The 27,813-nt window shown below is 43.8% G+C and overlaps 4 protein-coding genes across 4 annotated transcripts; 2 read left to right on the forward strand and 2 right to left on the reverse strand.

Moving 5' to 3' along the window:
* Positions 1-753: 753 nt before the first annotated feature.
* On the reverse strand, positions 754-4,213 carry LOC129865885 (transcriptional adapter 2-beta-like). Its single transcript, XM_055938963.1, has 2 exons — positions 3,895-4,213; positions 754-3,373 (listed from the first exon to the last, which is right to left on the reverse strand). The coding sequence occupies exons 1-2, from the start codon at positions 4,162-4,164 to the stop codon at positions 2,204-2,206; spliced, it is 1,440 nt and encodes a 479-aa protein (XP_055794938.1). The 5' UTR covers positions 4,165-4,213; the 3' UTR covers positions 754-2,203.
* ccdc96 (coiled-coil domain containing 96) lies at positions 3,959-6,934 on the forward strand. The gene has a single exon (XM_055938962.1). It carries the CDS (start codon positions 4,519-4,521, stop codon positions 6,055-6,057), a length of 1,539 nt encoding a protein of 512 aa, XP_055794937.1. The 5' UTR covers positions 3,959-4,518; the 3' UTR covers positions 6,058-6,934.
* On the reverse strand, positions 6,918-11,834 carry LOC129865886 (uncharacterized). Its single transcript, XM_055938964.1, has 8 exons — positions 11,640-11,834; positions 10,522-10,695; positions 9,916-9,975; positions 9,412-9,562; positions 9,188-9,259; positions 8,630-8,893; positions 7,874-7,987; positions 6,918-7,419 (listed from the first exon to the last, which is right to left on the reverse strand). Exons 1-8 carry the CDS (start codon positions 11,707-11,709, stop codon positions 7,317-7,319), a joined length of 1,008 nt encoding a protein of 335 aa, XP_055794939.1. The 5' UTR covers positions 11,710-11,834; the 3' UTR covers positions 6,918-7,316.
* A 9,014-nt stretch (positions 11,835-20,848) lies between these two features.
* Positions 20,849-26,774, forward strand: LOC129864848 (pepsin A-like). The gene is made up of 9 exons (XM_055937133.1): positions 20,849-20,943; positions 21,083-21,224; positions 21,871-21,988; positions 22,353-22,471; positions 22,778-22,974; positions 23,091-23,207; positions 23,478-23,622; positions 24,744-24,842; positions 26,378-26,774. Exons 1-9 carry the CDS (start codon positions 20,885-20,887, stop codon positions 26,513-26,515), a joined length of 1,134 nt encoding a protein of 377 aa, XP_055793108.1. The 5' UTR covers positions 20,849-20,884; the 3' UTR covers positions 26,516-26,774.
* The last annotated feature ends 1,039 nt before the right edge of the window (positions 26,775-27,813 follow it).

Consider the following 27,813-nt stretch of genomic DNA (forward strand, 5'->3'; position numbering starts at 1 on the left):
CAAAAATAAAATCTTCAAGTAGATGATGGGAGAACCAAGGGGCCTTGTCAGTGTCCGGATACTCAGAGGCTTATGGAGAATAAAAATATAGCATTTTTATTTCCTCTGGTATGGTAAATGTACTACGATATTAATCAAGGCCTATTCGAATGTAGTCACGACATTATTTCCCAGTGTCTAATGTAAAACTGTTTCTATACAACCAACCCACATCTCTACTGAAGTTCACCTCTGTTTTAAACAGGCTAACTGGACATCAGAGGGAGAAGGTGCCAAGGGACATTTTAAAGCACCCGTGCTTGGAACAAACACATTTCACATAATGGAAAAACAATGTCTAATACCAACTGCGCTTTTCTGTGGCAGTCCTTTTTCTCTTCTACCAGAATATTTCTGCCCTTTGATAGTGTGCTTGCAAGGCCATATGTGAACACTAACTCAGTGGTTCTAAACATCAACAAAAGGTATTTTCCCCCTTCAGTTTCACAACCCCCACTTTGAGGACCACTGCACTAGCCTTATTGAATGATGTGACTGTAAACAAACAATGACCCAGGAAGATAGATGGAGCAAATGTAGCAGGTATATCATTTTTTGTTTTGAAAACGATGACTTAACTCCCTTTGAATAGATGGAACACTAGCAAACAAAACAGCAAGCAACGAGTCACAATACAATAATCATGCAGCACAAGAGGCTAAAACCAGTCTGTCAGGACGACACAGTTAACGCCGCCCCCCCCCCCCCCCCCCCCCCCCCCCCCCAAACAAGGGGCAGGCAAACTTAACCGTTGGTGAAAAAAAATAGATCTGCAACATTTTTGATTTGTGCTTTAGGATCGCATGTCATTGGTTAATGCCAATATTTAAAGCTTTTTATTTTCTTTAGAAGTCGAGTAGAGTGAATAGCCTACTAGAATCAGAAAACGTGCAACGTGTGGAACAGAATAGTATGGAAGAGTTAGGCTTATCTACTCCCCTCACAGTGCCACATTCTGAGCCTGACACACCACAAAGCTACAGCGTCATAATGGGGATTACCGCAGTGCTTTATGAAAGCGTTAGCTGCCAAATACTGACCCCTCTATGCTTAGCAGGCCATCTCTTCATGGTAAGAATGATGATGATAACCCCTGCTTTCCAACACAGTGTGACTGTATTGCTGTTTGAATAGGCACTAACCTGTGCTCTCCAAGACAACACCCTAACCTAAAAGGAAGCTAGCCTGGTCCCAGATCTGTTTGTATCGTCTTGCCAATGACCATAGGAGTTGGCAAGATGGCACCAACTGATCTGGGACCATACTTAAAGGAAGCTGGAGACAAACTACACAACTATTTATAGTTTGAGAACAGCTTTGAAAAACAGTGTTGTCTGGTTTGCCCAGTAGTATTAGGTGATCCTTCACTGCAATAAAGAGAATGTATCATCTACCCATACATTATCATTCATATGGATTCAAATACAAAAATATATATTTGTTCCACGTTCTCCTGTAAATGGTATCCAAACTTTTTTTTTTAAGAAAGGGAAAATCTTTTGCAATGTACATATTCACAAACAGTCCGGTGGCCGACGACTTGGGTCAGAACTTGACAAAAGGTGGTAAAATTCAGCTTGGTCCAATCTGGAGTTTACGACACATCTCACATTGTTTATAACAAGACACAGAGTTGCAACAATCCAACAGAGAACAAGAGTCATTGTCCCTCTACAATCCTTAGTCCCCACAAACTCCATACACATTGTTAGGACGTGTCCCAGTCCCTACAAACCCAATGGATTGTTAGGACGTGTCCCAGTCTCTACAAACCCAATGGATTGTTAGGACGTGTCCCAGTCTCTACAAACCCAATGGATTGTTAGGACGTGTCCCAGTCCCTACAAACCCAATGGATGGTTAGGACGTGTCCCAGTCCCTACAAACCCAATGGATTGTTAGGACGTGTCCCAGTCTCTACAAACCCAATGGATTGTTAGGACGTGTCCCAGTCCCTACAAACCCAATGGATTGTTAGGACGTGTCCCAGTCCCTACAAACCCAATGGATGGTTAGGACGTGTCCCAGTCCCTACAAACCCAATGGATTGTTAGGACGTGTCCCAGTCCCTACAAACCCAATGGATGGTTAGGACGTGTCCCAGTCTCTACAAACCCAATGGATGGTTAGGACGTGTCCCAGTCTCTACAAACCCAATGGATTGTTAGGACGCGTCCCGGGATATCCAGCCGCTCTCTGTGAGGAAGCTGAGGATGCGTTTCTTGAGCACCTTGTCCAGGTAGCTGGGCAGCCGGCTCTTGGAGGGAATGCCCTGGCTCTTCTGCAGATGGTCCTTGATGATGATTGTCTTGACAGTCAGGTAGCGCGTGGGGCTGAGGTTAAGTGAGTTGCACAGCACCTTCTCCCGGTCCGACAGCAGCTCGAAGCCCGCCAGGTTCTCTATGGCCGGGAACTCGCCATCCTTGCCCTCCTCTTTGATGACACCGCCGCCCACTCCGCCACCTCCCGTCCCTCCGCCAAGCCCTCCTCCTGTGCCGAGCCCTCCACCCCGGCCCGTTTTCGAGGTAGCTACGCTCTTGTTCTCCTTGCGTTTCTCCCGTTTGTGCCGCGCCGCCTCGTACTCAGCCGACTCGTCCAGTCGCGCGATGCCGTTGCGGCGGTAGCGCTGCAGCTCCCGTACTTTGGCGCGCAGAACGCGCTCTTTGTGCATGTTGTGGAACAAGTCCTCAAACTCCCGCTGAGCCATGAACTGGCACATCCCCCGTAACTTGACCCGCTGCTCCTTCTCCTCCTTGGGGATCTTACGCTTCGGCACTGTCGGGACAGCTGGAGCTCCCGGTGTCACCACGGGAGTGGTTGGCGTCGGAAGGCTCCCCACCGCTCCGACGACAACACCACCACCTACAACTCCCAGCGTGCTTTGCTTCTCCTTCTTGTCGCGGCCTAGGAAGACAGGCACCAGGTTGTAGTCGCGGGCCACATTTTTGCGGCGCTGGCGCTCGCGGAGCTTGCGCACGTACATGTCCACATGCGCGCGCTTCATCTCGATCTCCACGTCTTCATCGTCGTAGTTGACCGACAGACCGCTGATGAGCTTCTCCGCCTCCTGGTCGTACTCCATCTCATAGTCGTCGCGGAGCGGCATGTAGCCCAGCTGTTGCTGTTCGCCCAGGGTCACGTCCAGGGGAGGCAGGGGGGTGGTGAGGCTGGGGGACAGGGGGCCGCCGCTGGGGCAGGTGTGATCCGTCACCCGGTTGGGGATGCTGTCGGGGACGCAGGCCTTTCCCAGGTTGCCATGGATGTACATGCCGACGTAGTGGTCCATGACATCCTGGGGGGTCCGAGATGCCCCTACATGAGTGGCCATGTCCTCCTGAAAGACCAGCACACACACGGACCAGTGTTACTGAGAGGGGTATACATGCCTGCAAGCATTTAGGCTACACAGACACACACATAATGCATGTATTGCTATACGTTCACTATTAGCATAGACCTGTGTTGAATTCCATTGATAGCAGATCTCAACAGATCCATTGAAACTGACTAGCCTACATTACACCAAACGTTTCCTGTATGTTCATAATGCATTGCACATTTGCAACATCGTGGATTGTAATGTGCGTTAGCATGGAAAAGTTGCATTCATCACAACTTAGCTAGCTAGCTGTCTACAGGACTAAAGTACATTTCAAGTATTGCAGAGTTGATCGATATGGCCAACTCTCGACAGAACCTGGCTGTCAGTCTGAAGTTGTCAAATGTATACGGGTCTATATTGTGTTATTTTTCAAGAGAGCAACTTTACTCATTCACATTTAGTCTACATATTTTTATGCACGTGTTTGTATTATATAGCAATCTGAAAAGTAGCTAGGCTATAAAGTGTAATACCCAGTTTCCAAAGCCATATTGCTCGATCGCGTCGAGGAGCGACTGCTCTTCCCTGCTAGTCCATCCTCCCTCCGCTTCGGGACCCCAGAGGGTGAAGCGCCCGCCGTCGACTTGCTGATAACCGTGCCATCGCCGGTGATTACCGATTTCTGCACCCGCGGAGAAGCACTCCGGACAAAGTTCGATATCTGGGCAGTCAGTACAGCGAAGCCGCAGATTCGTAACGTCTGCAAGGCAGTTTACGCAGTACTTCTTTCCTAGGTCGGCCATGTTGCTGGCTTCTGCTTGTTGTTGGAAGCAGCAGTGCCGCGGAGGGAGGGCTTGCGTACAGTGTCTCTGGTCAGACTACTGCGTCTCATTAATATTAACGAACTTGGCGCAAACACATGTGATTGGCTTACATTCCCAGTTTCCAGGACAACTCAAAACACAAATGGTTTCATTAACGAACAGTTGCTTATGTGTGAAGTTCTCGTTTAGGATTTCTTGACCTCGTTTTATCCTAGAAAACACATATCTGTCTTGATATATTTGAATGTTGCCTTACAACCGGGGACTTGATTGACACACGTGATTTTCTAGCTTGTTTTTAGCCAGAAATACTTAAACTAAATTACCATTCTCATGGATGGGAATGCAGAGCAGAAAGAGAATGACCCTGGGTCCAATCCCAGCACTGAAAACACAGAGCTGAAGAACGATGAGCAACTCCAGCATACACCAGCTGAAGAGCCCTCAGAAGAGGGCAAATCCACTAATGCTGATTACAGTAAGAATAAAGCTGACACGGCTGCAGATGAGGCTGAGGAGGTGGTAGCAGTGGAGCAGAGTGGGCAAGAGTCTGAAAAAGCTTCACCAGATACTGCAGGGGAACAGGCAACAGAGGATATCTCAGCTGAGACAGAGGGAGGGAACCCAGCCGCTTCTGAACCAGTAGAGGGCGCTGGAGATGAGTCACCCACAGGAGCCAACCTACCAACAAGTGAGACATTCGAAGAGGAAGAGGGCCCGGAGATGAAGCCTCTAATAGGGGAGCCTCTCTCCCGCGAGGGGAGCCTCACACTCGAAGATGTCTACAACAACAACGATGATGAAGACGGACCGCCAAAACTAGACCCAGGGACTCCCGAAAGGGAGAGTTCCGTGCAGGTTGAGGAAAAGGGTCCCTCTCTAACCAAAGAGACGGGCCCCAGCATCGACTACAAAGAATACATGAACTTCCTTTATGAGTTGCAGGCGGAGAAGGACAAACTGAGCCAGGTCAATGGTCAGCTCCAGATCAAGCTGGTGGAGTACTTCCGCAAGAAGACAGGTGATGACGCACGTCCTGAGAAGGAGAAAGCCGTGTCGGACCAGGAGCAGCGCTACCAGAAGTACATGGCCATCATGGAGGACCTGAAGTGGCAGCACCGGCTGGACTCAGAGGCAGCCCAGCAGCAGGCAGAGGAGCTGAGGCAGCAGAGCCAGGAGAAGCTGGGCCTACTAGAGACCGAGTGGAGCGCTTTCATGGCACTGAAGCACGACGTGGCCGTGACGGCCCTGAGCCGGCGCCTTGGGAAACAGGCGGCGGCGGTCGAGGTAGAGCAGATCCAGGCGGCCGAGCAGCGGCGCCAGAAAGAGCTGGTCACCGTGCGCCTGGAGAATATCAAGCTAAAGAACAAGACACGCAGGTTTGAGGCCACACTGCGGGCCAAGGAGATGCTCGCTGAGGGCCTGCACCTCATCGACTTCGAGCAGCTGAAGATAGAGAACCAGACGTATAATGAGAAGATTGAGGAGCGCAACGAGGAGCTCCTTAAACTGCGCAAGAAGATCACCAGCACAGTCCAGGTACTAACCCATGTGAAGGAGAAGCTCCAGTTCGTGCAGATGGAGAACCAGGCCAAGCGGGCCCAGTTGGCTGAGGTGGAGGTGGTGGTGGCCAGGAAGCGGGATGTGCTGACCAGGACCAAGCAGGCCAGGGATGGCCTCCGCATGGACAACCTGAAGCTGCGCCAGCGCTGCGGCCTGCTGGGCAACGAGACCCTGCTGAGGGACTTTGAGGAGAAGGTGGACGCCTCAGACGACCTGGAGGAGAGGCTGGAGGGGCTGAAGAGGAGGCACACAGAGCTCATACTGAAGTGTGCCGGGGTCAAGAAGAAACTGGAGCACACCAAACCCTAACCCTAACCCAAACCTTAATCCTAACCTTAACCCAAACCCTAATCCTAACCCTATCCCAAACCTTAATCCTAACCCAAACCCTAATCCTAACCCAAACCCTAAACGTAACTCAAACCCTAATCCTAACCCATACTGAAGTGTTGAAATCGAGGAGCGGAGGCGAGGAGAGGAAACGTGTAAACAATATGCTTGTAGGAAATGAGACTCCTTCTCCACTCACGTGTCATCAGGCAAAGGACATTTACAGCGGTGGAATGACAAAATTAAACGTGTAAAGTAATAACGCTAGTTGTGCAAGACATGTTATAGATAAAAAAAATAAGTAGCGTGTTGTTTTTAAATGTGTGCATGTAAAAAAACAGCTGATTCAAAGGGGGAGTGGCAGATTTCAAAACTCTTCTGCAGAGCATACACAGAGGATGCATTTCAGTATCCTTCGTGAGAGGAGTTTAGAGGCAGGTAGGAGAGTCTTTGCGAAGTCTGGTGATGTGATAAGTGAGGGTAGTAACCAAGGTGACGGAACTCAGAGGCAGAGTTGGAGGCGGTGTCTACTTGGGGCAACTTCACGTCTGGTTGGCTGGGGGTTACTCCTCGGTTCACCTAATAACAAATTGACACTCTCCTCGACCACTTATTGGTTTCCGGGTCACGGAGGAAAGAAGGACTGAGGAGTCGAGGAGAGGACAGACTTTTCCAATTGAGAATCTCCCAAGGTCTGTATGATCAGTCAGAAGTCACCAACTGGTCGTAGAAGGAAACCATATGTATTATAATCAGTAGTCTGTTACTTTAGTGGCTGACATGTTTTAGTTGTTTTGCATTTACAAACACCTGATAATATAATAACAGTTGACACGAAGGAAATTGTCATACTCAAGGTTGGTGAGCGGTTTATTTGCAACGAGTTTAAGTTGTCGTTAAAATGGGAAATTCAAATTACATTAGCAAATTTCCCTTTCTCTCAGTGGTTTAGCAGATAGCAGAAATCAGATGCCAAAAAAACATTTCCATTTCCTGTAAAATCAAGTACAGGCCAGGGTGGAAAGAATTAGTCACTTATCAAACATCTTTATCAAAAAAGAAGTGTCAAACTGCTGACACATTTAGCTCTTTGATAATCAGCATCATCTACTTACTAACAACTGTTGGTTCAAAGCAATACTGTGCTGAGCACACATCTTTCTTGAAATATCACTTTATTTTCAGCCTTTATTTTCAGCCTAGCGTCCTTCAGGAGGATGTGTTGAAATTAGGTGAACTCAGTCAGACCCCTTGAAGGAGTTGAATTTCTCCAGGACTCTGCGGACCCAGGGTGCAGTGACATCCAAGCAAATCTCTTGACCTGACGTCTTCAGAGTTGCACTGTGCATAGGACAACAGGGGAGAGTCATAAGAAACAGCTATGTTACCTCAAACATTCACAACAGGAAGTCGATATTTTACCCTAAGAAGAACATGCACGTTTGGGCATAGATTAGGTTTAGGAACGAGGGTAGGGTTTGGGATAGTTTCAGATGTTAAAGGCAGGGAAAGGCATAAAAGTTAACATTGTTTAGCGTACATTTATACACTGCCTTCACAATAATGCTCTCTCTCTCTCTCTCTCTCTCTCTCTCTCTCTCTCTCTCTCTCTCTCTCTCTCTCTCTCTCTCTCTCTCTCTCTCTCTCTCTCTCTCTCTCTCTCTCTCTCTCTCTCTCTCTCTCTCTCTCTCTCTCTCAGTACTGTGTAACAAAGATTGTGGTGAGTAAATTATGTCCAGTAATACAGTAAGGTGATGTCCAATAATACAGTATAAAGTACAGCAGTGAAACTTACATAACCTCCAAATCGTTGCATCTTGGAGAGGGGGGGTAATACTCTATTTTAGAGATGAGCCTTCCTATCCTTTTGCCGTCCTTCTTGATGCACTTGCATCTCTGCAGACTAGGCCTGCATGAGACAGAAACAGAGAAATACACTTGATCAAAGTCACTACTGATATGCACTGAGTGGACAATACATTAAGAACACCTGCTCTTTCCATGACAGACTGACCAGGTGAATCCCTTGTTGATGTCACTTGTTAAATCCACTTCAATCAGTGTAGATGAAGGGGAGGAGACATGTTTAAAATCGATTTTTTTTTTGTTGCCTTGAGACAACAGAGACATGGATTGTGTATGTGTGCCATTCAGCGGTTGAATGGGCAAGACAAAATATTCAAGTGCCTTTGAATGGGGTATGGTAGGAGGTGCCAAGAACTGAAATGCTGCTGGATTTTTCACACTCAACAGTTTCTCATGTGTATCAAGAATGGTCCATCAATCAAAGTACTTCAGCAAACTTGAAAAAACTGTGGGAAGCACTGGAGTCAACATGGGCCAGCATCCCCATGGAACGCTTTCGACACCTTGTAGAATGCACGCCCCGAATTGAGACTGTTCTGAGGGCTAAAGGGGTGACATTAAAGATATGTTTTTACAGTAAATGGCTGGAGGTAAAATAGCTATACTACTACCCACAACCCACCACAGTAAGACATAGAAACATAGTGATTGACCACAGTAAACTGAGAATAACAACTGTAGTTACTCCCGTTCTCCAATGCGTCTTGTGGACCCATTGGGTTCTGGTGAGCCTGGGGGTGGTGGGGGTCCTAGGGATGCTGGAGATACTGGGCGTGCTTGTCCCTGTTCACTAGTTACAGGGAAATCATCAAAAGATACTTTCATGCTTAATTCCCATGGTGGTGTCATGCTCATTTGTTCCTCTGTCTGTGTGGTTGGGGACGAGGATACTGCAGAGGTGTTTGGGCTAGGGGTTGTGGTCCCTTCCCAGTCTGGGTCAGTTGAAGGCCTGGGGAATGAGGAAAATATCAAAATATTACGGGTTGTTACATGCTCAGTTAAAATAACCACAAGGACACAGAGAAATAGGACGTCAGATCTTTACCACAATATGCAAGCGATGTAAAAAAAAAAAAAAAAACTGCAAAAGGTTAAGAAAGAAAAGTCCCCACTGATATGAGTAAGGACGCACAGCTAAGTGATTTGATCAGATGAAGAAAACAATGCACAAACAAGCGTCAATGGAGAAACTAAAAATGTAACTAAGACCTCATATTGTATTATATCTTACCCACAAACTCACCCAAACAGTGGTGCAAGGTATCTTGTGAGAGAGGTATTCACACAAACCTTCCTACCATCTGCCAGTGTCTCACTAGGAGAGAATAGCAGCAATGGTTAATGGCTGATAGATACTGACCATTCAACTGGCCTTTGACCATTAACACATTGTCATAACCCGTTCACCCGCACAAACACACTCACGTACGGACACACACACACACGCACTCACACATACACACTCACATGATCTCTGTGGAGTTACACACGTCCGGTGCAGGGAACCTGAACTCTATGCTCATGACAAGAGACTGGTCAGTTGTGTGTTCCTGCCACGTCTTGCAGCGACATCCTTCGGTCTCTATCGGCCCCAGTTCCCCGCGGCCTGGTGGGATGTCTTAACAGTGACAAAGTAAATCGGTCATTGATAAACTGATCAACCGTTCTTTCTATTGCAACTACAGCATCACAACTACAGTCTTAAAAGAAAAGGTGCTATCTAGAATCTAAAAGGGTTCTTCGGCTGTGCCTATAGGAGAACCACTTTGAATATCCTTTTTTTGGCTTCAGGTAGAACCCTTTTGGGTTCTATATAGAACCCTTTCCACAGAGGGTTCTACATGGAACCCAAAAGGGTTCTCCTATGGGGCCAGCCGAAGAACCCTTTTGGATCCCTTCTTTCTAAGAGTGTACACATTCAGCTTGTTGAAATGACTAACATAGGCCTATAGACTGAAATATGTAGCTTACCCATGAAGTTCGCCACAAGTGATGAAGAATTGACAGCCGGTTGAAGAGTGGAGTTTATATCTGATAAAAGATATTAAAGCAGGATGTGATGGACTTCTCTAACCTGTATTCGCTTGTGATTTATGGATGAAGATGACTTGTGATGTCTTAAAGGTAGAGAGGGACCCTTGTCTTCCAGTGACATCCTTCCCTCTCTACCGGCCCCAGTTCACCACTGTCTGGTGGGAAGACTTGAATAAGTAAATCGGTTATTGATAAATCTCTATTTGTGATGCAACTTCATATGACGTGTAATTGTTGACTCACAACTGTATCACAATTCAGCATGTTGAACTGATTAACATAGGCCAAAAGTCTAAAATAGCTTACCCAAATCAAATCAAAGTTTATTACCCATGACCTCAGCTGCAAGTGATGAGGAATTGACAGGTGTTTCTGACTCTGAGGGAAGAGTTGAGTTTGCAAGATACATGACTCAAATCTGTTATTAAAGTAGGATGTGATGGATTGAATGTGTATAACCTCTAATCTATTCTTTTGGTATGAGGTCTTGTGCTCTAAGGATGAAGATATCTTGTTATAAGTTTCAAAGCTAGAGTGACCCACCTTCCTTGTCATCTGACGGTGAAGATATTGCCGGTTGTGTTCTCTCAGCTGCCTCCTTGTTGGTAACTGTTTGTCTGGGCTCTGGTTCAGCGCTTGTACAGTGCGAATCATCAGAGATTTTCAGACAAAACTCTTCTAACCTCACGGCTTCCACATCTGTATCTGGGCTCTCCACTGTGGTAATGACAGTATGACAGGAACATAATGTACCAACAACAGCAGATATACACAACATATTCATATGCTGATGATTGAGAGAATATATTTAAAGCATGTGACTTCAAAAGTCAACAAATCTAATTGAAATCAACAAAGTCAGTACAACAGAAAATGTGAAGAATTATTGCAAAATTCAACAACACACTATAATATCATTTAACATCATTAGCAATGTAATGAATGAAGTTGGTATTAACAACACAATCAAAAAACAAAGCAGTATATCAACATTTTTATCCACTGAATTGTAACATTTACTCAGCTCCGAAACAGCTGACATATTTGTATAAACATAGATGGTAAACTTACTAAACATAGATGGTAAACTTACGAAACATAGATGGTAAACTTACTAAACATAGATGGTAAAATTACTAAACATAGATGTTAAACTTACTAAACATAGATGGTAAAATTACTAAACATAGATGTTAAACTTACTAAACATAGATGGTAAAATTACTAAACATAGATGGTAAAATTACTAAACATAGATGTTAAACTTACTAAACATAGATGGTAAAATTACTAAACATAGATGTTAAACTTACTAAACATAGATGTTAACCTTACTAAACATAGATGGTAAAATTACTAAACATAGATGGTAAAATTACTAAACATAGATGGTAAAATTACTAAACATAGATGTTAAACTTACTAAACATAGATGGTAAAATTACTAAACATAGATGTTAACCTACTTAACATAGATGGTAAACTTACTAAACATAGATGTTAAACTTACTAAACATAGATGGTAAACTTACTAAACATAGATGTTAACCTACTTAACATAGATGGTAACACACTAAACATAGATGTTAAACTTACTAAACATAGATGTTAAACTTACTAAACATAGAGGGTAACATACTAAACATAGATGTTAAACTTACTCTGAGCTGCTGGAGGATGGAACAGTAGAATCACAAGGAGAACCCCAGTGACCACGAGACAACCCATCATCCACAGTCTCTCTGACTACACAGTCTCTCTGACTACACAGTCTCTCTGACTACAGCTTTATGGATAACTGTTGCTTGTCTGGATCCTTATAGTGAGTGATCTTCTCCTGAGAGACAGATGGTAAATAGTTGTGTCTGAAGATGTGTGTGGTGTTTAATGGGCGGATCAGCTCATACAACCTCTAAAGGGAAGTGAGTCAGAGGTCTGTAGTAGTGTTCATCTAAACCTGACACCCCCTAATGTTTCAATGATGATCCTACAACTATGTGTCGTACTAGGTACTTGTTCCAGCCCAGCATGAGTAGTGTGTATTAAACCTGTTGGACACACTGGGGCGCTCCAACACCGGGGTTGGCCACACTTGCACTACAGACATACTGTCTGAATGTCAGAGGAGAGAAGTATGGGTAATCAAATATCACAGAAATATAAACTAAACAACATGTGTTCACTTTTTCTAATGCAGATGACCCAAACAGATATAAAGATTCTCTGGGCTCCCGAGTGGTGCAGCGGTCTAAGCCACTGTATCTCAGTGCTAGAAGTGTCACTACAGACCCTGATTTGATTCAAGGCTTTCTCATAACTGGTTGTGATTGGGAGTCCCATAGGGCAGTGCACAATTGGCCCAGTGTCATCCGGGTTTGGCCAGGGTAGGCCGTCATTGTAAATAAGAATTTGTTCTTAACTGACTTGCCTTGTGAAATAAAGGGCTACTACAGAAATGTAGATTATAGACAACAGATGGTGCTATTTGAAAGATTTTGCTAAAAGTGAAACCTGTAGTTTCATTTCTGCTTTGAGTGTCTACGACTACAGAGGAGGAGGAGGGGTCTTAACTAGGGTAAGACACTGCTTAGTTCATATGGAGCTTGGATCACTTTGATTGTTTGTGCACAAAGTTATGAGCACAAAGTTACACATTGCACCTTTAATAATGAACATTTACATACAGTCTGTTTTCATTTTCTGTAATCTTTTAACCGATAAAACTTTGATGGCCCACAGGCTGCTGGAAGCAAATGTTAACTCTTTTGATGTTTACAATTCACCATTTGATGTCTAATATTATAGTGAACAAAAAATAAAATGCAAAATAGAGATTTTGCTGAGTTGCAGTTCATATAAGGGCAGGGGCGCAGCCATGAGTGGGCCTGAGAGGGCATAGGCCAAGCCCCCCCCCACCCTTCCCCCTCCCTTCAGATATCCCACCATTTGAAAAAGCTGGATGTGGAGCTCCTGGGCTGGCGTGGTTACACGTTGTCTGCGGTTGTGAGGCCGGTTGGATGTACTGCCAAATTCTCTAAAACGACGTTGGAGGTGGCTTATGGTAGAGAAATGGACGTTGAATAATCTGAAACAGCTCTGGTGGACATTACTGCAATCTTCATGACAATTGCACGCTCCCTCAGAACTTGAGACATCTGTGGCATTGTGTTGTGTGACAAAACTGCAAATTCTCGAGTGGCCTTTGGTTGTCCCCAGCACAAGGTGCACCTGTGTAATGATTATGCGTTTAAATCAGCTTCTTGATATGCCACACCTGTCAGGTGGATGGATTATCTTGACAAATGCTCACTAACAGGGATGTAAACATATTTGAATACAACATTTGAGAAAAATAAGCTTTTTGTGCAATTGGAAATATTCAAGGATCTTTGATTTCAGCTCATGAAACATGGGACCAAGACATTACATGTTGTGTTTATAAACTCAGCAAAAAAAGAAACGTCCTCTCACTGTCAACTGCGTTGATTTTCAGCAAAAAACATGTGTAAATATTTGTATGAACATAATAAGATTAAACAACTGAGACATAAACTGAACAAGTTCACGGACATGTGACTAACAGAAATTGAATATTGTGTCCCTAAACAAAATGGGGGGGGGGGGGGGGGGGGGGGGGTCAAAATCAAAAGTAACAGACAGTATCTGGTGTGGCCACCAGCTGCATTAACTACTGCAGTGCATCTCTTCCTCATGGACTGCACCAGATTTGCCAGTTCCAGCTGTGAGATGTTACCACATTCTTCCACCAAGGTACCTGCAAGTTCCCGGACATTTCTGGGGGGAATGGCCCTAACCCTCACCCACTGATCCAACAGGTCCCAGACGTGCTCAATGGGATTGAGATCCCGGCTCTTCGCTGGCCATGGCAGAACACTGACATTCTTGTCTTGCAGGAAATCACGCACAGAACGAGCAGTATGGCTGGTGGCATTGTCATGCTGGAGGGTCATGTCAGGATGAGCCTGCAGGAAGGATACCACATGAGGGAGGAGGATGTCTTCCCTGTAACGCACAGCGTTGAGATTGCCTGCAATGACAACAAGCTCAGTCTGATGATGCTGTAACACACCGCCCCAGACCATGACGGACCCTCCACTTCCAAATTGATCCCGCTCCAGAGTACAGGCCTCGGTGTAACGCTCATTCCTTCGACGATAAACGCGAATCCGACCATCACCCCTGGTGAGACAAAACCGCGATTCGTCAGTGAAGAGCACTTTTTGCCAGTCCTGTCTGGTCCAGCAACGGTGGGTTTGTGCCCATAGGCAACGTCGTTGCCGGTGATGTCTGGTGAGGACCTGCCTTACAACAGGACTACAAGCCCTCAGTCCTGCCTCTCTCAGCCTATTGCGGACAGTCTGAGCACTGATGGAGGGATTGTGCGTTCCTGGTGTAACTCAGGCAGTTGTTGTTGTCGTCCTGTACCTGTCCCGCAGGTGTGATGTTTGGATGTACCGATCCTGTGCAGGTGTTGTTACACGTGGTCTGCCCTTGCGAGGGCGATCAGCTGTCCATCCTGTCTCCCTGTAGCACTGTCTGAGGTGTCTCACAGTACGGACATTGCAATATATTTCCCTGGCCACATCTGCAGTCCTCATGCCTCCTTGCAGCATGCCTAAAACACGTTCACGCAGATGAGCAGGGACCCTGGGCATCTTTCTTTTGGTGTTTTTCAGAGTCAGTACAAAGGCTTCTTTAGTGCTCTGAAGTTTTCATATGTGTGACCTTAATTGCCTACCGTCTGTAAGCGGTTAGTGTCTTAACAACCGTTCTACAGGTGCATGTTCATTAATTGTTTATGGTTCATTGCACAAGCATGGGAAACAGTGTTTTAACCCTTTACAATGAAGATCTGTGAAGTTATTTGGATTTTTACTTATTATCTTTGAAAAGACAGGATCCTGAAAAAGGGAAGTTTATTTCTGTTTAGTACAAATCCATACCTCTGTTTTACTTGAGTATCACGTGGCTGTAATCAGCCTCTTCAAAATTCTCCTGATGCCCTTGCCTTTTCTATGACTTAAACATGTTAGAATCAATGTCAAATGAGGCCACAACAAAAGTTGTATTCAACATACAGTACCAGTCAAAAGTTTGGACACACCTACTCATTTAAGGGTTTTTCTTTATTTTTACTATTTTCTACATTGTAGAATAATAGTGAAGACATCAAAACTATGAAATAAATAAACATATGGCCCAATTTGTAAGTCGCTCTGGATAAGAGCGTCTGCTAAATGACTTAAATGTAAAATGTAATGTATCATGTAGTCACCAAAAAAGTGTGAAACAAATCAAAATACATTTTAGATTCTTCAAAGTGGCCACCCTTTGCCTTGATGACAGCTTTGCACACTCTTGGCATTCTCTCTACCAGCTTCATGAGGAATGCTTGTCCAACAGTCTTAAAGGAGTTCTCACATATGCTGAGCACTTGTTGGCTGCTTTTCCTTCACTCTGCGGTCCAACTCATCCCACACCATCTCAATTGGGTTGAGGTCGGGTGATTGTGGAGGCCAGGTCATCTGATGCAGCACTCCATCACTCTCCTTCTTGGTCAAATAGCCCTTACACAGCCTGGAGGTGTGTTGGGTCATTGTCCTGTTGATAAGCAAATGATAGTCCCACTAAGCGCAAACCAGATGGAATGACTGCTGTATTGCTGCAGAATGCTGTGGTAGCCATGCTTGTTAAGTGTGCCTTGAATTCAAAATAAATCACAGACAGTGTTACCAGCAAAGCAACCCCACACCATCACACCTCCTCACGGTGGGAACCACACATGCAGATATCATCCGTTCACCTACTCTGCGTCTCACAATGACACGGCGGTTGGAACCAAAAATCTCAAATTTCTACTCATATGACCAAAGGACAGATTTCCACCAGTCTAATGTCTGTTGCTCGTGTTTCTTGGCCCAAGCAAGTCTCTTCTTATTATTGGTTTCCTTTAGTAGTGGTTTCTTTGCAGCAATTCGACTGATTCACGCAGTCTCCTCTGAACAGTTGATGTTGAGATGTGTCTGTTACTTGAACTCTGTGAAGAATTTATTTGGTCTGCAGTTTCTGAGGCTGGTAACTCAAATGAACTTTTCCGCTGCAGCAGCGGTAACTCTGGGTCTTCCTTTCCTGTGGCGGTCCTCATGAGAGCCAGTTTCATCATAGTGCTTGATGGTTTTTGCGACTGCACTTGAAGAAACTTTCAAAGTTGTGGAGATGTTACAGATTGACTGACCTTCATGTCTTAAAGTAATGATGTACTGTCATTTCTCTTTGCTTATTTGAGCTTTTATTGCCATAATATGGACTTGGTCTTTTAACAAATAGGGATATCTGCTGTATACCCACCCTACCTTGTCACAACACAACTGATTGGCTCAAATGCATTAATAAGAAGGAAAGAAATTCCACAAATGAACTTTTAACAATGCACACCTGTTAATTTAAATGCATTCCAGGTGACTACCTCATTTTTTTAAACCTTTATTTAACTAGGCAAGTCAGGATTGGTCGGTCCCCTGCGGGACGGTTGAGCTAATGTAGGCTAATGTGATAAGCATTAGCTTGTAAGTAACAAGAACATTTCCCAGGACATTGACATATCTGATATGGGCAGAAAGCTGAACTTCTTGTTAATCTAACTGCACTGTCCAATTTACAGTAGCTATTACAGTGACATATCCCCATTCTATTGTTTGAGGAGGGTGCACAGTTTTGAACATAAAAAGTTATTAATTAGGCACATTTGTGCAGTCTTTTTATTTATTTATTTGACTAGGCAACTCATTTAAGAACAAATTCTTAATTTCAATGACGTCCTAGGAACAGTGGGTTAACTGCCTTGTTCAGGGGCAGAACGACAGATGTTTACCTTCTCAGCTGGGGGATTTGATCTTGCAACCGTTCAGTTACTAGTACAACGCTCTAACCACTAGGCTACCTGCCACCCCAAATGTTCTGAACAGAAATGCAATGTTTCATTGGATCAGTCTAAAACTTTGCACATACACTGCTGCCATGTAGTGACCAAAATCTAAATGGCACCTGGGCTGGAATAATACAATATGGCCTTTCTCTTTCATTTCAAAGATGATGGTACGAAAAAATACAAATAAAACGTTGTTTTTTTCTTTGTATTACCTTTTACCAGATTTAATGTGTTATATTTTCCTACATTCCTTTCACATTTCCACAATCTTCAAAATGTTTCCTTTCAAATGATACTAAGAATATGCATTTCCTTGCTTCAGGGCCTGAGCTACAGGCAGTTAGATTTAAGTATGTGTAAAATGACGGCCTACCAAAAGGCAAAACGCCTCCTGTGTGGACCGGGGCCTAGGATATATTTTTTTAACATAAATACAATATAAATATAGGACAAAACACACAGCACAACAAGCGAGACAACACAACATGACATAAAGAGAGACACAAGACAACAACATAGCATGGCAGCAACACATGACAACACAGCATGCTAGCAACACAACATAACAACAACATGGTAGCAACACAACATGGTAGCAGCACAGCACCTCTTTTTCCTGTAGTCCACAATCATCTCCTTTGTCTTGATCATGAAGCTGGTTGAGAGAATGCTAAGAGTATGCAAAGCTGTCATCAATTCAAAGTGTGGCTACTTTGAGGAAACTCAAATATATATTTTTTTTTTATTTGTTTAACACTGATTCCATATGTGTTATTTCATAGTTTTGATGTCTTTATTATTATTCTACAATGTAGAAAATACTACAAATATAGAAAAACCCTGGAATGAGTAGGTGTGTCCAAACTTTTGACTGGTATTGTAAGTTGTGTGTATAGAAACACAATTGTGAACAATCTGATTGTAAAAACAAGTCATGACTGACTGAGAAAATAGTTCATAGCTGCCTTCTGGTGTTTATTAATCAGTCAGTTAGAAACCATCTTAGTGAGCCTTGTACTGTTCCTTATACGTTCATCATCATCATCATCAACATCATCAGCACCATCATCATCAACATCATCATCAACAACATCATCACCATCATCACCATCATCAGCACCATCACCATCATCATCAGCATCATCATCATCACCATCATCAACAATCGCGGAGAGACAGATTTTGGCACTCAAATAACGCAACTCAAACCCTATCAGTCTCCTGCAGTAAGGAAGAAGACACTCAATCATGAAACTCAAAACCTGTCAGCCGTATGCAATATTCAAGAGGACATTGTGACAGATTGTGCCATACAGTATACCAATATACTTCAGAATGATTTCATTACATAGCGCTGTAAACTCTATTATTCATAAATAATATATCTACTGATGTTTTCTCATTCAGGTAAAATATATTCCCAGTTATACTAGCGTTATTATATACGTTTTATCTGTATTGTGGAGGGTGCCAAACCGAAGCAGTAGATCTCCTTTCAAGAGTTTGAATTGTGTCCTGAATTGTGTCCTGAATTGTGTTCTGAATTGTGTCCTGAATTGTGTCCTGAATTGTGTCCTGAATTGTGTCCTGAATTGTGTCCTGCATTGTGTCCTGAATTGTGTCCTGAATTGTGTCCTGAATTGTGTCCTGCATTGTGTCCTGAATTGTGTCCTGAATTGTGTCCTGAATTGTGTTCTGAATTGTGTCCTGAATTGTGTCCTGAATTGTGTCCTGAATTGTGTCCTGAATTGTGTCCTGCATTGTGTCCTGAATTGTGTCCTGAATTGTGTCCTGAATTGTGTCCTGCATTGTGTCCTGAATTGTGTCCTGAATTGTGTCCTGAATTGTGTCCTGCATTGTGTCCTGAATTGTGTCCTGAATTGTGTCCTGAATTGTGTCCTGAATTGTGTCCTGAATTGTGTCCTGAATTGTGTCCTGCATTGTGTCCTGAATTGTGTCCTGAATTGTGTCCTGAATTGTGTCCTGAATTGTGTCCTGAATTGTGTCCTGCATTGTGTCCTGAATTGTGTCCTGAATTGTGTCCTGAATTGTGTCCTGCAGGTCATCTTTATGTTAGAAAAACAAGTGTTTAATAACTGGTTAAAAGACCTACACCTTCAGACATTCCGTTTAATGTACTGATAAACAGCGGCCGATTACAGACCATTTGTTCATTAATAATGTAGATAAACTTCTGTTGTATTTGGTAAGTCAATATTCTACGTATTGTATGGGACATTTAACCTTTTTCTCCATATATTGCTGTGTTGTTGATGAACGCTGATATCAAATCACTTTGGCAACGGCAAGCTACTCTACTTTCCAAGTGGAAACATGGGACATTTTGATAAGATTATGAAAAGGTACAGCACAGGATAATGCAATGCCATTCATTCAGTACTAGGGGAGAGTGGGGTATGTTGAGCCATTTACTTACATTCAGCATTACTTAGTCCAAGATAGGTGCAGTGAAATATGTTGTTTCAGAGGGTCAGTCAGAGTAGTACGGTGCCCCTGCAGCAAATTAGGGTTAACAACAGATTTTTCTCCTTGTCGGCTTTCGGTTATTAGCCAATGCTCTAACCGTAAATTATTCTAACTAACAAAGATATCTACATATATTTCAGGATGTTGTGTATCCCTGGGAATAATCAGAATCCATGTAAACATACCTTTTTGAAAACATAGCTTGTCTAAAAAAAGTGGTCTCTTGGCACAACTTGGCCCAGGTATGAATAGAGCATGTGGACAGGCTGAACATAGGAATACATTTCTAACACTTCGTACTTTAAAAAACACTTTTAATGTCAGGCCCTGGTGTAACCTCATATCCCAGCGATAATGCTTTGCATTACGCCTGGGAAGAAAACACTGGCCTAGAGGGGGAATCGAACCCAACTGAGGAAGACATTTTTCATCATTTGAACTTGACTAAGCACACACGTGTTTATAAAGGGACACATTTTTCCAGTGCAAAGAAAGGAGAAGAAACGTCTCTGATTATGCCTACTCTGTCAGACATGCTTTGTTTTCTCTAACAGTGATTGAGTTATATTACTAGCCTAAATTAGGACTATGCAATCTAATTATCACATTAGGAGCGGTAGCCTATTTTAAATAAGTCTGAAAATGCGATGATAAATGCATGTAATCCTTTAATATAAAGATGCAATTTTATGGTACAAAAATTGCTTCTACCAACATTGAAACTCACACGCCGCCTATGGATGTCGACATTTGAAGTCGGCCATGTTGTGACTTGATAGCCTGTATTATGCATCTATTTCGCAACTCAATATTAGGTAGGTGTTCCTAATGTTTTGTATATGCCGTTCCACAGACCGTTAAACCTGATATTGCGGTGGTAATTAACGGCTGACATCTTTTTTTGTTCTTTTTTTTGTTGCTGTTCTCCAAATAGCATTTGAGAGTTTTTAAATTGTGTAGAAATGCAGTACATGAGCTTCAACTTCCCAAAAATGTGTCCTTACCCCACTTTGCCATACCCTAGGTTTATCGGAACTAACGCCACCGTGGCACAGACTAGCATCCAGCTACTTTTTGTTTCCAAAGATTAGATAATGACAGACTGTTCAATTAACACTGTTCCAAAGCATATCTACTTTTGCTTCATAGGCATTTTGTATTTCTGACCACATCGCACTTTTCTTATCTGAAGTTGTGTTATCATCTGTGTTTCAAATGGCACTTTATCCCCTATACAGTGCACTACTTTTGACCAGAGGCATATGGGCCTTATTCAAAAGTAGTGCACTATATTGGGGATAGCGTGCCATTTTGGGACACACAGATTGCTTGACATTGTATGCTGAACGAGGGCATGACATGGTCGATTGGCTGTGGATTGGGTCCTGGTGTCCAGGATGACTGTATATAAGGCCTGGGTTTTCCTACTCTAACTTCACTCACTGTGTACAAGAAGAACCAGAAGCAACCATGATGAAGTGGGCTGTCGTCCTGTGTGCCCTAGTGGCCCTCTCCGAGTGTAATACCAAGTCAGTACTGTTCTTTTCTTCCTTTTTTGTATTTTTTTTCCTTCATATTCTGCTTATTGTTGTCAGCACCATTTCACCAGGTCAAAGTCCTGGTACATGTAATTGGCGAATAAAGGTGATTGCGATTGTGTGTTTTCAGGATCTCTCTGATCAAGGGGAAGACTGCCAGAGAGACCCTGATGGAGAAGGGTATATGGGAGGAGACCAGGCTGAAGTTCCCCTACAACCCTATGGCCAAGTTCTACCAGACTGGTGATGAGGTTATGACCAACGATGCTGATGTAAGGCACAGACAGAAGCAGTATGGTGATATACTGCATTATTTCTGGTGACTGGTCCCAGATCTGTTTTTTTCTATATTGCCAATGAACATGGGAGTTGTCTACAGTGCATTCGGAAAGTATTCAGACCCCTTGACTTTTTCTACATTTTGTGACGTTACAGCCTTATTCTTAAATGGATTATATATTTTTTTAATCATTATGGGGTATTGTGTGTAGATTGATGAAGGAAAAAAACAATTTAATCCATTCTAGAATAAGACTAACGTAACAAAATGTGGAAAAAGTCAAGGGGTCTGAATACTTTCCTAATGCACTGTAGACAACGCAAACAGACCGACCTGGGACCAGGCTAGTCTATTGGCTATATGATTATTGTTTCAAAAAATGTCATTAGATGTTGGATATTGTGACTGCATAGTTTGAACCCATTGGCTCTACTGTTTGTGTTCAGGTCTTGCTTAAATTAAATGTACACTGGCATGATCAAATGAATTATGAGCTTAGAGTTGAGCATATAGCCATGCTTCTTGACACGTAACTAGCTACGTAGTTAGACAAATTCCTGTTTCTTCACAGTACTCTGAAATGTTCACTTGTGTGACCCTGACTTCCAGTACATCTCTGTTTCACCGTCTCCCTGCAGTTGTCCTACTACGGAGTGATAACCATTGGAACCCCTCCCCAGTCCTTCAACGTCATCTTTGACACTGGCTCCTCCAACCTGTGGGTTCCCTCTGTCGACTGCTCCAGCCAGGCCTGCCGTGAGTATAATGTAGGGGTATGAAGAATACTGGTGGAATTGGAGAATAGCTATATTTCCAATTGTTTCTGAGTAGTCTCTTGTGACAGAGTTGCAAAAAAAACGGTTTCATATTGAGTACCTAGCCAGAGAATGAGAGTCTTTGTTGTGGGTTGAGGTTAGGGGCTGAGGTGAGCACCGTAAGGTTTACAGCATAACGGGATTCTCTCAACACAATAAAACCATAGAATAGGATGAATGTATTTTGATATTGTGCCATTTAGAGCGTGGGTTGTAGAGAGTAGCTCAATACCAATGAATACATTAATGTTACATTTTGCAATGACATGGTATGTACTTAATGAACACGTTCATGTTTTGAATAGAGAACCATAATGAGTTCAACCCCTCTCAGTCCAGCACCTTCTCGTGGGCCAACCAGCCTGTTTCTATTCAGTACGGAACTGGCAGCATGACTGGACAGCTGGCATACGACACTGTTTCGGTATGTAAATGTAGCTAGCTACACATTATTATAATACATACAATTACATACTGTACATTACATACAATACAACCCCCAAATAATCTTCCACTCAGCACCCGCCATCCCCTAGCAGTCCCATTTTATAACATCACATGCTAAAAAAATACTCCATTAGAGTCAGCAAAGATTTATAAATACTATTTTAGGTACACTCAATATGGCCGCCGGTCTACACATCACCAATCAATTGAATGGGAAAACCTGTTCAAGTAATTCTATTTCTATGGTGCCCAGTGACTGATGCCTGCTGTTATGTGTTTCCAGGTGGGAGGTATCACTGTGACTCAGCAGATCTTTGGTGCCAGTCAGACCGAGGCTCCCTTCATGGCCAACATGGTTGCCGACGGTATCCTGGGCCTGGCCTTCCCCAGCCTGGCGGCCTCTGGGGCCACACCCGTCTTTGACAACATGATGACCCAGGGCCTCGTTTCCCAGAACCTCTTCTCTGTCTACCTGAGCGGGTAACATAGTAACTGTACAAATATACCTGGATGGGAGGTGGCCTTTTCTCTTAGTTGTGATATTAATAAATAAGAATGTAAGAACAACCTTGTTGACCTTTCTCCTCCTCCAATAGAAACTCAGCAGAGGGTAGTGTGGTGTCTTTCGGAGACATTGAGTCAAACTACTACACCGGACAGATCACCTGGATCCCCCTGTCCTCCGAGACCTACTGGCAGATCAACATGGACAGGTAGGTACACTAGTCCACACAGAGCCTATATCCTGGTCCATATCCATACCAATATTCATGTATCATCCTTTCCTGCAATCACCCACAATTCATTGGAGCAGTACATCAAATGAACATACCTACTTCAAGTCTGGAGCCTATGACTAAATCTTGCTGTGCACTTAGCAAGTTGAAGTTTATTTGCTAACAACAAAAACCCAACAGCAATAAATATGCATACAAACAAAGAGAGTAAGAACAGTTAAACTCAACTAGTATTTGTCCTTCCAGCGTTACCATCAACGGTAACGTAGTAGCTTGCAATGGTGGGTGTCAGGCTATCATAGATACCGGCACCTCCCTGATCGCTGGGCCAACCACTGACATCAGCAACATGAACAGCTGGGTCGGAGCCACCACTGACCAGTATGGAGACGTGAGTCACACACACACACACACACACACACACACACACACACACACACACACACACACACACACACACACACACACACACACACACACACACACACACACACACACACACACACACACACACACATACACACACATACACACACACACATACACACACACACATACACACACACACATACACACACACACACACACACACACTGACTGGTACAGAGATGTCCAACTATAAGGCTTTTCACGCTACTGAGCAGAACCAAGCCGAGCCAAACCAAGCTGCACTCAGCTGCCCGGCCTTGTTAGAACGACCATGTTGTTGAAACAACCGTGTTGTTGGAACCACCGTGTTGTCGGAACCACCGTGTTGTCGGAACGACCGTGTTGTCGGAACCACCGTGTTGTCGGAACCACCGTGTTGTTGGAACCACCGTGTTGTTGGAACCACCGTGTTGTTAGAACGACCGTGTTGTTAGAACCACCGTGTTGTTAGAACGACCGTGTTGTTGAAACGACCGTGTTGTTGGAACCACCGTGTTGTTAGAACGACCGTGTTGTTAGAACCACCGTGTTGTTGGAACCACCGTGTTGTTAGAACGACCGTGTTGTTAGAACCACCGTGTTGTTAGAACGACCGTGTTGTTGAAACGACCGTGTTGTTGGAGCCACCGTGTTGTTGGAACCACCGTGTTGTTGGAACCACCGTGTTGTTGGAACCACCGTGTTGTTGGAACCACCGTGTTGTTAGAACGACCGTGTTGTTAGAACCACCGTGTTGTTAGAACGACCGTGTTGTTAGAACCACCGTGTTGTTAGAACGACCGTGTCGTTGGAACGACCGTGTTGTTGGAACCACCGTGTTGTTGGAACCACCGTGTTGTTGGAACCACCGTGTTGTTAGAACCACCGTGTTGTTAGAACGACCGTGTTGTTAGAACGACCGTGTTGTCGGAACGACCATGCTAAAAAGAACAAGTGGGAAGAGCAAATGTCTGAAACGGCATATTGTGGCTGGGACGGCATTTTAGTGTGAAAAGGGAATAAACCTTTTCTCTTGTTATTGTTTTTTCCCCTCTGATTAACCACAGAATAATCTATAACATGATGTTATTGTTCCTCTCCTAGGCCTCAGTGAACTGCAACAACATCCCCAACATGCCCGATGTGACCTTCAACCTCAACGGAAACGCCTTCACCATCTCTGCCTCCGCCTACACCTCCCAGGTAGTCTACTGAAACACATGTTGTTACATACAACTTATCACCTCCCAGGTAGTCTACTGAAACACATGTTGTTACATACAACTTATCACCTCCCAGGTAGTCTACTGAAATACATGTTGTTACATACTACTTATCACCTCCCAGGTAGTCTACTGAAATACATGTTGTTACATACTACTTATCACCTCCCAGGTAGTCTACTGAAACACATGTTGTTACATACAACTTATCACCTCCCAGGTAGTCTACTGAAACACATGTTGTTACATACAACTTATCACCTCCCAGGTAGTCTACTGAAACACATGTTACATACAACTTATCACCTCCCAGGTAGTCTACTGAAATACATGTTGTTACATACAACTTATCACCTCCCAGGTAGTCTACTGAAACACATGTTGTTATATACTACTTATCACCTCCCAGGTAGTCTACTGAAACACATGTTGTTATATACTACTTATCATTTCCCAGGTAGTCTACTGAAACACATGTTGTTACATACTACTTATCACCTCCCAGGTAGTCTACTGAAACACATGTTGTTATATACTACTTATCACCTCCCAGGTAGTCTACTGAAACACATGTTGTTACATACAACTTATCACCTCCCAGGTAGTCTACTGAAACACATGTTGTTACATACTACTTATCACCTCCCAGGTAGTCTACTGAAACACATGTTGTTATATACTACTTATCACCTCCCAGGTAGTCTACTGAAACACATGTTGTTACATACAACTTATCACCTCCCAGGTAGTCTACTGAAATACATGTTACATACTACTTATCACCTCCCAGGTAGTCTACTGAAACACATGTTGTTATATACTACTTATCACCTCCCAGGTAGTCTACTGAAACACATGTTGTTACATACAACTTATCACCTCCCAGGTAGTCTACTGAAACACATGTTGTTACATACAACTTATCTGACCTATCTGATCTTTAATGCTGATGTGTTTCGGAGCAATCTCCTTCATCAGAGCACCTGTATATCTGAGACTTGACCTTTCTTTTAGATCCTAGGAGCAAAGGGCCACATATGACTGATTGTCCTCTTCTCTCTCTCTATCTCTGTCTTTCTCTCTCTCCATCTCTGTCTTTCTCTCTCTCTATCTCTGTCTTACTCTCTCTCTATCTCTGTCTTTCTCTCTATCTATGTACTTCTCTCTCTATATATCTGTCTTTCTCTCTCTCTATCTCTGTCTTTCTCTCTCTCTATCTCTGTCTTTCTCTCTCTCTATCTCTGTATTTCTCTCTCTCTATCTCTGTATTTCTCTCTCTCTATCTCTGTCTTTCTCTCTCTATCTCTGTCTTTCTCTCTCTATCTCTGTATTTCTCTCTCTCTATCTCTGTAATTCTTTCTCTCTCTCTATCTCTGTCTTTCTCTCTCTCTCTCTATCTCTGTATTTCTCTCTCTCTATCTCTGTATTTCTCTCTCTCTCCATCTCTGTATTTCTCTCTCTCTATCTCTGTCTTTCTCTCTCTCTCTATCTCTGTAATTCTCTCTCTCTCTGTAGAACTCCAATGGCTGCATGACTGGTTTTGGTAACGGTGGAACTCAGCAGCTCTGGATCCTTGGAGATGTCTTCATCAGGCAGTACTATGCCATCTTTGACAGGCAGAACAACAATGTCGGTCTGGCCCAGCTCGCATAAGATATCCACTGAGAGATCCACTAGATCTACAGAGATCCCAAAAGATTCTTATTGGCTAGATTTCAACTGCATCGTGAAAGTACCGCGTTACAGTGGGATTGAAATGTTAAAGTAATTTCTGATTGAGCCGACAGATGCAGCATTTGCAGCAGTCTCTGCAAACAGCGGGAACCTTGCCTTTAAATGTAAATTGTGCTATAGCACAGATCTTCCAAAGTCTGGATTGAATCTAGGTCTAAATCTTCCAGTTATGTTATATAGGTGATTCTATCACTAAAACTGACTTGGTTGGGGAAATTTTGTCAACGTACACAGCTGTCAATGAATAAAATACAATTTTAGCCCTGCAAATAAACTGTGTTTGGTTGTCAATAGCTCTTTCTCCCTGAAGTGAAACTATCCTCTTATGGAACCTCTTAATGTAAGAAAAAGGATAGGAACCGAATAGAATACTATAGAATATTGACCTGAACATGGTGGAGGCAGGTAGGCCCAGAGTCATAGACCTGAACATGGTGGAGGCAGGTAGGCCCAGAGTCATAGACCTGAACATGGTGGATACAGGTAGGCCCAGAGTCATAGACCTGAACATGGTGGAGGCAGGTAGACCCAGAGTCATAGACCTGAACATCCTGGAGGCAGGTAGGCCCAGAGTCATAGACCTGAACATCCTGGAGGAAGGTAGGCCCAGAGTCATAGACCTGAACATCCTGGAGGCAGGTAGGCCCAGAGTCATAGACCTGAACATGGTGGAGGCAGGTAGACTCAGAGTCATAGACCTGAACATGGTGGAGGCAGGTAGGCCCAGAGTCATAGACCTGAACATGGTGGAGGCAGGTAGGCTCAGAGTCATAGACCTGAACATGGTGGAGGCAGGTAGAACCAGAGTCATAGACCTGAACATGGTGGAGGCAGGTAGGCCCAGAGTCATAGACCTGAACATCCTGGAGGCAGGTAGGCCCAGAGTCATAGATAGCCATCTCTTATAGGATCCTGACTAGTTTCCTAGTCCCTGCCGCTGAAAAACATCCCCACAGCATGATGCTGCCACCACCGTGCTTCACCATGTGGATTGAGCCAGGTTTCCTCCAGACGTGACGCTTGGCATTCAGGCCAAAGAGTTCATTCTTGGTTTCATCAGACCAGAGAATCTTGTTTCTCATGGTCTGAGAGTCCTTTAGATGCCTTTTGGCAAACTCCAAGCGGGCTGTCATGTGTCTTTTACTCAGGAGTGTCTTCCGTCTGGCCACTCTACCATAAATGCTTGATTGGTGGAGTGTTGCAGTGTTGTTGATCCA

This window comes from Salvelinus fontinalis, chromosome 11 (genome assembly GCF_029448725.1).
Source record: "Salvelinus fontinalis isolate EN_2023a chromosome 11, ASM2944872v1, whole genome shotgun sequence".
Taxonomy (NCBI): Eukaryota; Metazoa; Chordata; class Actinopteri; order Salmoniformes; family Salmonidae; genus Salvelinus; species Salvelinus fontinalis.